This window comes from Falco punctatus (assembly GCF_963210335.1).
Source record: "Falco punctatus genome assembly, chromosome: 4".
Taxonomy (NCBI): domain Eukaryota; kingdom Metazoa; phylum Chordata; class Aves; order Falconiformes; family Falconidae; genus Falco; species Falco punctatus.
Window position 1 is genome coordinate 13734610 of NC_137583.1, and position 13034 is coordinate 13747643.

Genomic DNA, 13034 nt, shown 5'->3' on the forward strand with positions numbered 1-13034 from the left:
GATTAGTGTTAGCCAGTACTGCTGTTCTTATAAAGATTCTGTAGTCTAGTGAGGTTTTATTTTTTTTAAATTGACAATGGTAACTTAAATGCTTAAAGAAAAAGGAAAAGTACAGGGTGCCTTTCTGATTTGGAGATATATTTTTTTTTATTGATTACTTCACAACTTACCAAGAATTATGACTTTTTTTTTAATTAATTTGCAAACTGCTACTTGAACATACTTTTAGCATCTGACCTTCAGCAGCAGCTGGTAGCAGTTAAGTCCAAAGTTACTGTGCATTGTGTGGAGAAATATTTCCTATAATTTTTAAACACATTTCTGATAACTTGTTGATGTCTTAAACCCAACAACTATGAAATAATATGTAAGTAGTTTTGGGATACAATTACTTGCTTTTCATTCTTGCTGTGCAACTTACAAGTTATGTACCTAGTTGCATGTCTCCCCCTTCCATGGGAAGGAGATGCCTGAAAATTCTTAGGCTATTCCATTTTTGGTTGTATAGAACCATTTTATATACTAGATTATGCTTGTTGCTCTTGGTTTTAGTTTTATTATCACCATTTTGAGGCAGGGTGATGAGGACTGCATACTAATATTCAAGATACGAATGCAAAAGGAATTTTTAATGTGGCATAAAAATCTTTTTTTATTCCCAGTAATTCCTACTACTTGGTGTGGTTTTGTTGAAATCTGTGCTCACAGCTGGTAGAGTTGTTACAGGTACCAAAGCACTCTTGAATGGGCAGGAGCTATTTGGAACTCAGGACTGTTTATGTATGGTTGGGTTGGGTTTTTTTGCTCCAGTCTCCTTGCTCCTTCTCACTTCATGTCTCTTGCTCTTTGTTGATCAGCAGTGACTTGTGCCACTCTGCCTGGTTCCTCTAAATTTTGCTGCAGCTCCTCAGTGGTACTGGTTTTGTTACTCTGATTAATTTATCAAACTTCATATCTCCTTTCCAGGTCACCTACAAGTATGTTTAACAGCACAGGTCTCAACACAAATTCTTAGGGCTCCCTGCTGGTAATCTCGTCTACTAGACAAACAGACAATTTATTTGCTACCTTGTTTTTCCTAACCTGAGTTATTAATCCAGTTACTGATCTGAACAATCCCTTTGAACTGTTAATCCTAGGGTTTGTGTGTGAGGCTCACAGCTCTGCTCTTTGCAGCATCCATCTGCCTTTTGCAGTCTGTGGAAAGGCTGGTCACTGATTCGTGGTTCTTGCCGGTGTGATTGACCCCTCCTCTGATCTCTGCTCTGTACAGTAGCTGTTGGAGCCTAGCTGAGGCCTGATTGGGATCTGTAGTTTCTATTTGCAGGGCACTGGAGGTCACTGAAAACATGTTCTGCTGTTTCCTTTCCTTGCCTTATCTTTTGAGGTCCTTGTCACTCACCTCAGTTTTGGTTTTTTTCTTCCCCCCCCTCCCCCTCTTTTCTAGAACCCAGAGCTGAAATCCATTGTTCCAACTCGGGGCCCCAAAGCGGGAGGAACCTGCCTTACCCTTCTGGGCTCAAAGCTGCTGACTGGGCATCCTAGTGAGATCAGTGTCCTGCTTGGAGACCTCCCTTGCCACATGTAAGATCAGAGCCTGCCAATGTGCTGGCTGTGCACTGCCCGGAGTCCTTCCCAGAGCCCAGGGGGGTGCGATGCTGCCAGGCTCAGCCCTTAGCACAGGCTGTTGGAGCTCTGCTCTCCTCTGTGTTCCAGGAGATCCTCCCCTTGAGGGTCGTGGCAGCAACCTCGACCATCTCGCGTTCCTGCCCACGTTCCCATGGATGTGAACAGTGCTACATGGGCTCTGTTCTGCGTGTCTCTTGGCAGGACTGTACCCCATTCTGACAGCTCTGCTTTTGCTGATGGGGAACTGCAGTTGGCTCCTGCAGACTAACACTAAGAGCTGCTTGTTCTCTTACGTCCTGGGACACGTACACCTGACAGCACGGCTGGTGAGAAGGTGCACGTGCCTTGGTAGCATGCTTCCAGTCTTTTCAGTCTGGACAGTGGCTGTACCTGCTTTTTGTCCATGTGCTGCTGACTGACAACTGCTCAGCAATTATTGCTTGCTTAGATAAGGCACGAGACCTTTCAGCATTAAATTTAGGAAAATACCAGAAGAGCTTTGCAAACTGTCTGCAAAGAACAAAGCATAGTACTATAAAATCTGTCTCTGCAGTGGCTCTGTTAATCCCTTGTTCTCTCTTTTGTCTCTCCAAGCCTCTCTGAGATGACGGAGGATCAGTTGGCGTGCCAGACGAGTCCCAGCAATGTGTCCGCAGAACTCCCAGTCACTATCAAATACGGGGACCAAGAGCGGAGACTGGAAGGAACCGTCTTCAGATACACTCTGGATCCCAACATTACTTTTGCAGAGCCACCTAAAAGCTTCCTCAGGTAGAAAGACTGAGTGCACCTTCCCCAGGGCTGTGTGCTGAGGGAGGTACTACGGCACCAGCAGCACCTGTTTGTTGAGTTGCACTTTGGAGTAACACCAGGCTTGCAGGGATAAGCATAAGCAGAAGGGTGGGAGCATGGGCAAAACCAAGCTGATGAATAACAGGTGAGTAAGATCAGCTGCTTTTCTCTTTCAGTGGAGGGAGAGTACTCAGAGTTCATGGATACAACTTGGACGTTGTACAGAAACCGAAGATCCGAGTTACAGTTTCTCCATCTGAACGCCGGCGCCGAGGACTGGGACGGTGGCGCAGAATCATCCCAGACACTGAGTGCACCGAGAATGCTCTGTGCAGCGTCCAGCAGGTAGCAATGGCAAAGTGCTCATGAAACTGAGAGTGCATAAGGGTTGATGTGTTGCTCTGAAGAGGTGGACTTTCTGTCCCTAGGGCTTTTCTCCCTCACTTACTGTTATCTGCTTGGATCGTACCAACGCTCTTGGCCAAGTGGAAGCGTTCTCTGCCAGACTGCGAGGTTAAGCACTTTCACAAACATTTCTATGAGTTGGGTCTCCCTCTGCTTAGAGGTGTGCAGGACTTGTGGGACAGAAACAGCAGGGCAGCAGTGCGGAGATAAGAAATCCACAGCTGAGCCAGAGAGCTTGTGTGGCTCAGCATGTCCATGCTCCAGACTCTTCCTTTTGTATAGTTCAGGCCACCTCTCTAGCCCCTGGACTGTCTTTCACTATATCACGAGATACAAAACCAGGCAGAGTTCAGTGAAATTACCAGTTCCACCAACAGTTTCTTCTACTGCCGGTGTCCTGAGATGGATTACTACAGACGTATTGCTGTGATCATCAAAGTCACAGAGCTTGCAGCAGAATTTGCAGAGGTAGAGGGTGTTTGGCAGCCAAAGCACAAGAAGGGCTTGCATTAAATAGTGGAAATTGTAGAGGGCTTCCTGTATGTAAACTGAGAGAATGTGCTCCTGATGCACGTGCATCAATAATAGCTGGGTTTACCCATGTTCTTAGGAAGGCATTTTTGGCTGTAGCAGGGGAAAAAAATTGCTCTAATACTTTTCACCAAATGTATAAAACATGCAACCGGACAAAGAAATGCCTCTTTCACAGAAGCCTTCAGGCTAGGAAGTCAGCCTTGCATGGAAGGTCTTGGGTCCCCTTCTGTTAGAGCGGGGAGATCTAAAGCTGATGCCTTTCCAGAATTTGCTGCCAGGGGAATGTCAGAGTAGATTCCCACCGCTGAGACCTGGGTGCTTGCAACAAAAACAGTGCTATGAAAACTTTTGTTAGAGGAGCATAGGAAATTCCTCGGATGTTAGATTTTTCCCTCTACAGTTAGGCAGAGTTCTTCTGGCATCGCTCCGGATGAGAGGAGTGCAGAGTGACCTCAGATTTCTCAGGGCTGGGAAGTATTGCAAAGCTGCAGGAGAAGCATTAGTGTCTCATTACTGACACTTCTTTCACCTTTTGCATTTAGTTTGAAGAACCATGTCTTGTTAACTCATCCTACCTGATCCTGTGCAAAACTCCAGCCATTAACCTGCTGTTGCGGAGTGTCCGTATCAAACTGGAATTTATTCTGGATAATCTGAGCTTTGATTTCAACTCATTGCATCCCATGCCCTTCTCTTATGAAGTCAACCCCATCCTAAAACCTTTGAACGCTGAAGACCCTGCCAAACCATATCGTCACAAGCCAGGAAGCGTCATCTCTGTGGAGGTAACACAAAAGCCAGCTGGAAATAATGTTCCTTGTGCAAAGTTGTTTGTAACCTGAACGTTTGAAATTGGTGTGGCGCAGCATCCAAGGTTTTAAAGCATTTGGCAGGCGTACAGCCTGTCACAGCACATCTACTTTGGCCTATAAGAAATGGCACCTAAGAGGAGGAAAAAAGAGTGTATCAAGCCTCTTGAGCCCATAAATCACTGTGAAGGGCTTCACAGGGTCTGTAGAAAGTTTCGTGCCTTTTTACTTTTAATCCTAATAAACTATTTGTACGTGAGATATTAGAACTAAATAAACCCCACATCCTATTCTTAGCTGCCAGCTTTTTCAGAACTTCTTAGGATTCCCCTAAGAGTAACTTAGGAGTAAAAGAGTCCTGGCAGTAGAGAAGATCTGTTACTCGGTGAAGGTAGGAAAATCATTCTTTAAAGGTGATAAAGAAGGGCAGAGTGGCCAATGTTTTTCTGTGCAAGAAAAAATTTTCTTTTGTATGGAAAGGTACTTTTCTAGTCCAGTACTCATTAAGAAAGTTAATGACTGCAGCTGGAGACACACTTTCTCCACTTGCTCTCTTTTCACATGTGAGTGAAAACTGAGGGTGTGCTAGTCTAGAAGTGTCTAGACTGCTGCCACTGGTATTGAGTGCAGTTTGAGAAGACTGAAAAGAGAACCAACAAGGTGCGAGCTTTCAGAGAGCAAGGAGGTTGATCTACCAACCTGACAGAGCTCTGGGCAGAAGCATGAAAACATTACTGCAGGATTCTGCTTAGAAAGCATTAAAAAATAAAAACGTAATTAGCATCAGTCATTATGGTTTCATTTAAAAAAGAAAAAAGTCTTAGTCCCCCAAAATTTCTAAAGCAGATTTGTGTAGCAGGTAACGATAGCATAAATGTGTTATACCTTTGAAAGGCTTTGATTGACTCACCTGAGTGCTTAGGTTAACTGACAGGAGACTAACTTTTGAAATATATACACGTGGTGTTTGTGTATATGCATACACACAGAATGAAGAGTTGAGCTTAGTCGTGCTGTGGCTGAAGGACCTTAAGAAGATAGGCTATTTATGGCTGTACTTACACAGTGCACTATAGGTCCTAAAGCTATAGTCTAAATCATATGCAAGTGAATTTTTTTAGGTTACAAAATTAACTTCTGCAGGCAATTCAGCTGTGAGCCTAGTCAGAGAAGAAAAAAGGCTGTTGTCATCCTACAGTCCTGGTCTCCTCCATCTTCTCTGGAGCCATGGAAACAGGGAGTTGTCTTTTCCCTGATTTGGTGTGCTGTTCCACATCTGTTCCAGGGGGAAAATCTAGATCTGGCTATTTCCAAGGATGAAGTTATGGCTATGATTGGGGAAGGAATCTGTGTGGTGAAGACGCTAACAAGGAATCATCTTTACTGTGAGCCTCCCTCGGAGCAGCCAGCTCCACGGCACCGCACGAAGCGGGAGGGCACAGACTTGCTCCCAGAGTTCACGGTAGGGAATCGGCAGTACCGCAGGAAATCCTGTCATCGGGTGGGAAGTGGAGGAAAGGCAGAAGCCCTGGTGGGGGACAGGGAAGATACTGGTGTGGCAAGAAGCCGCTGCTGCTCTTAGCTCTACTCCTACATGCCAAATATTGCCTGAAAGCAAATGGTATAGCTGGATTCAGCAGCTGGGCTGTGGGATGGCTTTGCTAGAGAGCTGTATGCCACCTGTACCCATTCTGGAGAAGTCCTGTGGCTTTGCATTTCAGTGCTGCACTAAGCCAGTGTCGTGGCATGTGCTTTCTTACAGGTGCAGATGGGGAACCTGAACTTCCTCCTGGGCCGAGTGCAGTATGACACAGAAAGCCAGCTCACCTTCCCGCTGGAGGCACAGATTGGTTTGGGTGTTGGTGCATCCTTTGTGGCACTCATTGTTCTGGTCATCGTCTTCATATACAGGTGAGAAACTCTGGCGTTGTATGAGGTCTTTAAGCTCCTCACAACATCATTCAGTAGACGTGGCTGAGTGTGTATTTCTTGGGCCTAAACAAGGTCCCAGTTTTCTTTGTTGTGACAAATTCTGAGCCACTGGTGGTGTTGGATGTATAAGGCATGTTGCCCCTGCTGGTCACAGGAGCACTATGGGTCATTCAGAGCCAACACCTCGGCGGTGCTCCAAGAGACACATCTAGTTTATGGAGCACTGTTTGGTATCCTGCAGAGATGATGTTCAATAAAAATCACCTCAACAGCAATCACCCTGGAGTCTTTGGCAGCAACACAACGGTTAGCAAGGACAGTCCCTGGGCTAGGGCTGCTGGGAACAATTCTGCTTCTTATTACAGGAGGAAGAGCAAACAGGCTCTGAGGGATTACAAGAAAGTTCAAATCCAGCTGGAAAATCTGGAAACGAGTGTTCGGGACAGATGCAAAAAGGAATTCACAGGTCAGTCACTGAGCTCCTAGGTTCTTGCAGCTTCAGGGAGGCTTGAAGAACCACTCTCAGCCCTACCTCTCTTTCCATTCCTGCATACCTGTTTGGGGAGCTCAGAGCAGGCAATAACTTTATCCTGTGCCAATGCATTGAAACATATAGCCACATTCTTCCTTTTTTAATTCTTCTGTTTAATCTGGAGTACAGTGATCTGCACAGACCCCTCTGATTCTCCAGTTCATCCTCCAGACTCAGATGCAGAGCTAAAGATCAAGACAGCATACTTGGGGAGATCATAGAATAGTTGAATTACACCCCGTGTTCTGGGCCTGCAAACCTTGTATTTCAGCCCCTTACAGCAGTGAGCCCTTCTGTGGGAGACCTGAGGCTCCGAAACTGTGCAGGTGACTCAGACTGTAATCTCCAAGCGATGTGAGCAGCAGTGAGGAGCAGGAGATCTCTAATACTCCAGCTCTAATGTAGGTAATGCCTGTAACCACAGATCTGTGCTGAATGGTGGCTTCTTTATAAAACTGGAAACCAGCCCCTGACTGTAAATGAGAATAATCACCAAATTCACATTTGGGTTCCTCCCCAAGCCTGGAAGTTTCCTCATGCAGTTTCTCCCAGTGCCTAGTCTAGTTTTACATGTTCTAGCAATGGGACCCAAATGTGACTCTTCCTGACAGGAAACATCCGTCCTCTCTGTCCCGTCCTGCTGGCCCTAGCTCCTGCATCACCTCGTGCTCTGCACCGTCAGTTGTGTGATCATGTACTCAACCTCATGGGTGTTTCCTTTCCCTCAGACCTGATGACTGAGATGATGGACCTCACAAGTGACCTTGTGGGCACAGGAATCCCCTTCTTGGACTACAAGTCCTATGCAGAACGCATTTTCTTCCCGGGCCACCGTGAGTCACCGCTGCAAAGGGACCTGGACATCCCTGAGTGCCGGCGGCAAACTGTGGAGCAGGGATTGGTCCAGCTCTCCAACCTGCTCAACAGCAAGCTCTTCCTCACCAAGGTAACTTACGTTCCTCTCCCTGCCTGCAGCCTGCTGTGGGGTCAGGGCCATGTCACTGACAGCTGGTGGCAGGAATTGGGCAGTGTCTGTTAAAGTTCACTCCTGAATAAGTCACTGCGGCGCCACTACTTCCGAGGGCCAGTAGCTGTGACTTGTTTTCAGCAGATTCACACACTGGCTTATCTCTCTCCCCACCAGTTCATCCACACTCTGGAAATCCAGCGCACTTTCTCTCCGAGAGATCGGGCTTACGTGGCATCATTGCTCACTGTGTCACTGCATGGGAAGCTGGAGTACTTCACCGACATCCTCAAAACACTCCTGAATGACCTTGTGGAGCAGTATGTGGCCAAGAACCCCAAGCTGATGCTGCGGAGGTGAGCCAGCTATGGTCCCACTGCTAGCTGCCTGAGGGGACAGAGCCTTTCTGCCCAGCTGGCAGGCTCTGAAGTTCCTGTGAGTAGGATAGCATCATGGCATGGGCTGCAATTTTAAGACCAGTGTGTGTCCAGGCAACATGCATCAAATGGGAGGAAGCAGTAACGACAGCCCTCTCTCCAGTCCCCAGCTGGTAGGGAATATAGCAGGAAAGGTGTGAAAAGGGTAGGAAGCTGGAGTTGCCTACCTCAAATTCCTCTTCTTTTGAAGCTGCTGTGCATTAACTCTCTCCTTGTGTTCAGGTGCTACGGCTCTGCCAAGTCTGCTAATCATGCTTTGCTGTTTAGAGGTCTCTGGGCTCGCAGTTGTGCCATGTTTGGAAGCTAAACTGAAATATCTCCTGCGTTTGGATTCCCATTAGCCTCCTATCTGGTCCATCCTCCTGGTCTGAACAAACTCCCTTGTTTGAGGCCTGCCAGAGGCTTTCCTCTGTCCCCTGCTTGCTTGTCTCTCCATTTCTGTAATTTGGTGCCTCCTTCAGGCTGAAAGGTGCCTCACATAAGTAGTACCAAAAGCATTAACCTTACTGGTCTCTAAAGTCCTTTTTTCATTTCCCTCTGCTTTGAGCCTGTATCATCATTTAGTGTGCTTTCTTCTCAAGGGGAGTGACCTTTACCTCCAGATCCCTCCCTACTCTGCACTGTATTCCTGTGACCAGCCTCATGCTCTCTTTCAGGACGGAAACTGTGGTAGAGAAGCTGTTAACCAACTGGATGTCCATCTGCCTGTACGCATTTGTGAGGGTGAGCTCTTTGTCCCTTTGTGATATGGAGAGGCCAAACAAGGGGAAACAGCCACAGCTTTGCTCTGTGTCTCGCTCCTAGGTGAAATAGTGCCAGTCATCCTGTATTTCAGGGTGAGGAATGAGAACCGGGCTGTTCACTGGGAACAGGGACGCTTAAACCAGCATTCATGCCACTCATTGTTTCCAGGATGTCTTGCCGGATCATGGAGGGTTCGGTGTAGCTCCTTTTTCTTGAGACACGCTGGCCGTAGGCTGGTCTGTGAGTGGGGAGGACAGATTCTGATCCAATTCCTTTCCTGCAGGGGGGGGTGGCAAGGATAGTCTCCCAGATCAGTGACGTGGAGGCAGAGCAGTGCCTTGATCTTGTGCATCCACATGGTAGTTGGCCCATGCGCTTTCCCCATGCCTGGAAAAGGAGCCGTCAGCAGAGGCTCTGTCTTTGCCTGCTGTGGCTCAGCTGCTGTATCCTCGGTCCTGCTTCTCCTTTGCTTGGGTGTCCCTGTTTCCAAGCTGTTGGGCTCGGCTGGGAGGAGCGAGCTGAATTTCCCTCAGGTGAAACTCTTTCCTTCCTGTGCCAGGATTCTGTTGGGGAGCCCCTTTACATGCTGTTTCGAGGAATCAAGCACCAGGTGGACAAAGGGCCGGTCGACTGGGTGACAGGGAAAGCCAAATATACCCTGAATGACAACCGCCTTTTGAGAGAGGACCTGGAGTACCGTACTCTGGTAAGAACCACGGGGTTTGTTCCCTCTGGGTGCGACAGGGCTGAATGTCTCTGCTCCCATTATTGAGGCAGAAGTGCAGCATCCTGCCACTGTCTCCTGGGAGCCAGGTTTATCCCAGCAGCACAGCTCCACAGATGAGCAAGAGCTCTGCTAAATCAGGCACTTTTGCCCTAGGCTGATAGGAACCTTCCCACAGTATGTGCTACAGTATACACCTGGTGTATGTGCTGTGCTATGTGTCTAGAAGAAATAAGGGGATGAAATTACTGATGGCGCGTTTAAACCCCTCCCCAACACCTTTGAACTGGCTTCTAGCTCTTGACAAAAGACTGAGAACTGGGTGTTTAACATCTGTGTTGTTTTCTTTTCTGAAACTCTTCCAGTGAAAGGACTAGCTGTTAACTTGCCTTAATGCTGACCATCAAAGGTGGAAATGTGTCAGATGTAATCTTATCAGCTGAGTAGCTGTGACCTTTTCTTTTCTTCCCCAGACCTTAAATGCTTTGACCCAAGCAGGAGTTGCTGCAGGAGGGGCAGAGGACTCCCAAGGGATTTCTGCAAAAGTGCTAGACTGTGACACCATAACACAGGTGAAGGAGAAAATCCTAGATCAGATCTATAAAGGGACACCGTACTGTCACCGACCAGACCCAGACACCCTGGACCTCGGTGAGCAGAACTCCTTGGTGCCAAAACCCAGTGAGGAAGTGGAAGAGTGGTCGTTGCAATCTGTGCACAGCACCCTGGCAGGCACGATGCTTGTCGTGCTCTGCTGAGCATGCAGAGTCACTGACCAAAGATCTTGCGCTCTGGCTGGATGCAACAGGGCACGATGCAGGAAGGAGGTTTACGGCAAGAGGCAGGGGTGGGAAAGAAGCAGTTGGGTCCAGCCCCTTCCATTTCATGGTGTTCTTTGCCAGACTTAGACCATGGCAATGGCTTGGGCAAGGGGACTGCAGGGGAAAAAAAGCATGAAGAATGTGTAGGAGGGGAGGAAATTTTGAGTGTGGCACAGAGATGCTATAGCCATAGAGTGGCTCTTCCTGCCAGTGAAGTCAATGGCAGCATCTCAATAATGTATGTCAGGGAAGATTTTGCCCACAGTGTTTAATAAAGGTAGGACTTACGTTGTGAAGGAAACCACTCAGTTTTCCATCTCCTTCCTTCTTTGGCTGCTGCTGAATAGCGGTGAAATTTATAGATGAGCAGGTACTGGGGGAATAGTAACTAACGAGGACTGTAGGTGCGTATTTGTGGTTTGAATCACAATGTGATGAATCTGTAGGAACTTGACAAGTGGAAACTGGGAGGCCATGAGGCTGCCTGTCGCTGTGCTCAGACTGCCCTGTGACTGCAGGACTCGGCATTGTTACAGGCACCTGCTCAGGTTATGCTGTCCATGAAGTAGCATGGGTAAATGTTGATGAGGATCAGTGGGTGTTTAACAAGGTCAACCAGGTTGAAGCACAGCAGATGTCAAAGATGCCTCAAATAAACAGTTTATCTTTGTTTTCTGTGTTTTAATGGTTGTAGAGTGGAGATCAGGGCTGGCAGGTCATCTGATACTGTCCGATGAAGATGTGACATCTGTCGTTCAAGGAACTTGGAAACGCCTGAACACTCTTCAGCATTACAAGGTCAGAACTCAGTCCACCATTGCCTTGGCTCTCCTCTGTCTTCTACACACCGGTACGCTCTGCTCCTGGTGGATCGCTGTCAAAAGGTTGGAGCTTTCTTGCAGCAGCATATTCAAGTTACGTCAGTGCTGTGGCCTGGACTCCAACTTCAACAAGCCTGGCCCCATCCTTTACCTGTACCTGAGATGTGGGCAGGTGTAGGGCTTGGAGGGGGACGTACAAGTTCACATCTGGTGGCTGTTGCAATGAAGGCAATGCTGCTGGATCTGAGGATGTTCCCATCCAAATCAGTTAGTAGATGGTGGCGCCATGATCTGCAAAGTAGCTTCTAGGAATGGAAAGAAGGGGTTTTAACTACCTCACACCGACGTGTCATATCTTGCACCAATATGTCATACCTTGCTGCAGTGTGTTCTAGATGTGAATGACCTCAGTCCCTGAATATTATCTTCATCATACTTTGCACATCAGGTTTTTTAATTGTTACAAACAAGATTCTCCCACTATTAGGAAAGACAGTGACGGTGCCCTAAAATCCTTATCTCTGTCCCTGTTTCTAGTAATGATATAATCTGGTTTGGTCTACAGGCACTTGCCTGTTGTGCTGAGGAGAAACATGCCATTTGTTTTGAATGTTGATTTTTTTGCTTATGTGCAGGTGCCTGATGGAGCAACAGTAGCCTTGGTCCCACGCCTGACCAAGCACATCCATAGGGAGAATCAGGATTACATCCCAGGAGAGAGTAAGTTTGATGTCCTGTTCTTGTAGAATGATATTACAGCACTTGCCAGTTAGTGGCACAAGTTTCTTGCCATAGCCCCAGCTTTGTGCTGTTCTAGAAGGCTAATATATGATTTGGACCCTGGTAGGATTGTCAGGGAGCTGCAGGTTTGGGCAGGTGAGATGAGAGAAAGGGTAGAGTATAAGAGCAGAGGAAAGCCAGGCTGGGCATGAAAATGCAGATAAGCACAATTCTCTAGTTCTGACTCTCTAGGACTGAGTGCAGTCTGCCACTTGTAGGAATCTTAATATCCTCAGGTGCTGAGCATGGCCCGAGGGGGCAATGGGACACAGCGCCAGGCAGTTACCTTATTGCCTGACACAGCAAACGGCTCCACGGATGATCCTGTGGCATGAGGGACAATAGCCACGGGCTGCAGCTTAACAGGGTCAAATTGGTTGTGGAAAAGAACTTCTTCAGCAAAATGGTGGCGCAGCCCCGGAGCAGATCGCTGGGGTGGTGGGGGATCTCTGTTTGGGGAAGTTTCCAAGATCTTGAAGGTTTTGAGTGGACAAAGGCAACGTGCTGTAGCGTGGGCAACAGTTGTACTCTGTGCAGAAAGCTGGATAGAGGTCTCCAGAGGTTCCTTCCCATTTGTGTTTCTGTCATACTGTGAAATCTCGCTTCCTTGGGGCTCACCTGGCCAAGCTCTGCTGTGAGAGAACTGACACTCATTTCTAAACAATCGCTTGTTTTAGAAACGCCGATGCTGGAGGATGCAGATGAAGGTGGGATCAAACTTTGGCACCTGGTAAAACCAACAGAAGAGCCAGAACTTCCCAAGCATAGGCGTGGGAGCTTAAGAGATCGGGAGCGAGCCAAGGCAATCCCGGAGATCTATCTGACACGTCTGCTCTCAATGAAGGTGAGAAGAAGCACAGATTATGTTGTGCTTGGGACCTTACCTTCCTTCATATCCCCCAGCAGATTGCAGGGATGCATATGAAGATGAAGAGCCCCTTTGCCTGGATTGATGCACGTGCTGGTTGTTTCCCCTCTGGCACTGCAGTGCCAAAACTTCTTCTCCTACTAATGGGTTAAGTTTTGCAGAGCCTCTAGGAGAATGAGAAATAGTTTTATCCTTGTGTCCACCCCATGCTTGTCTTCGTGTCCCACAGAAAAAAAGCT

At 47.6% G+C, this 13034-nt stretch overlaps 1 protein-coding gene across 7 annotated transcripts in view; it reads left to right on the forward strand.

The window, feature by feature from the left end:
• The window catches only part of PLXNB1 (plexin B1), an 88115-nt gene that overhangs the window by 68232 nt on the left and 6849 nt on the right, over positions 1-13034 (forward strand). For all 7 annotated transcript variants that reach the window (XM_080385567.1, XM_080385568.1, XM_080385571.1 and 4 more), the window contains 15 exons: positions 1448-1584; positions 2224-2400; positions 2598-2766; positions 3903-4145; positions 5455-5631; positions 5932-6080; positions 6467-6567; positions 7362-7579; positions 7778-7956; positions 8694-8760; positions 9341-9487; positions 9979-10156; positions 11021-11124; positions 11783-11867; positions 12605-12771. In XM_080385567.1, coding sequence (XP_080241693.1) covers positions 1448-1584; positions 2224-2400; positions 2598-2766; positions 3903-4145; positions 5455-5631; positions 5932-6080; positions 6467-6567; positions 7362-7579; positions 7778-7956; positions 8694-8760; positions 9341-9487; positions 9979-10156; positions 11021-11124; positions 11783-11867; positions 12605-12771 — 2298 coding nt within the window. The remainder of the gene's footprint in view (positions 1-1447; positions 1585-2223; positions 2401-2597; positions 2767-3902; positions 4146-5454; positions 5632-5931; positions 6081-6466; positions 6568-7361; positions 7580-7777; positions 7957-8693; positions 8761-9340; positions 9488-9978; positions 10157-11020; positions 11125-11782; positions 11868-12604; positions 12772-13034) is intronic.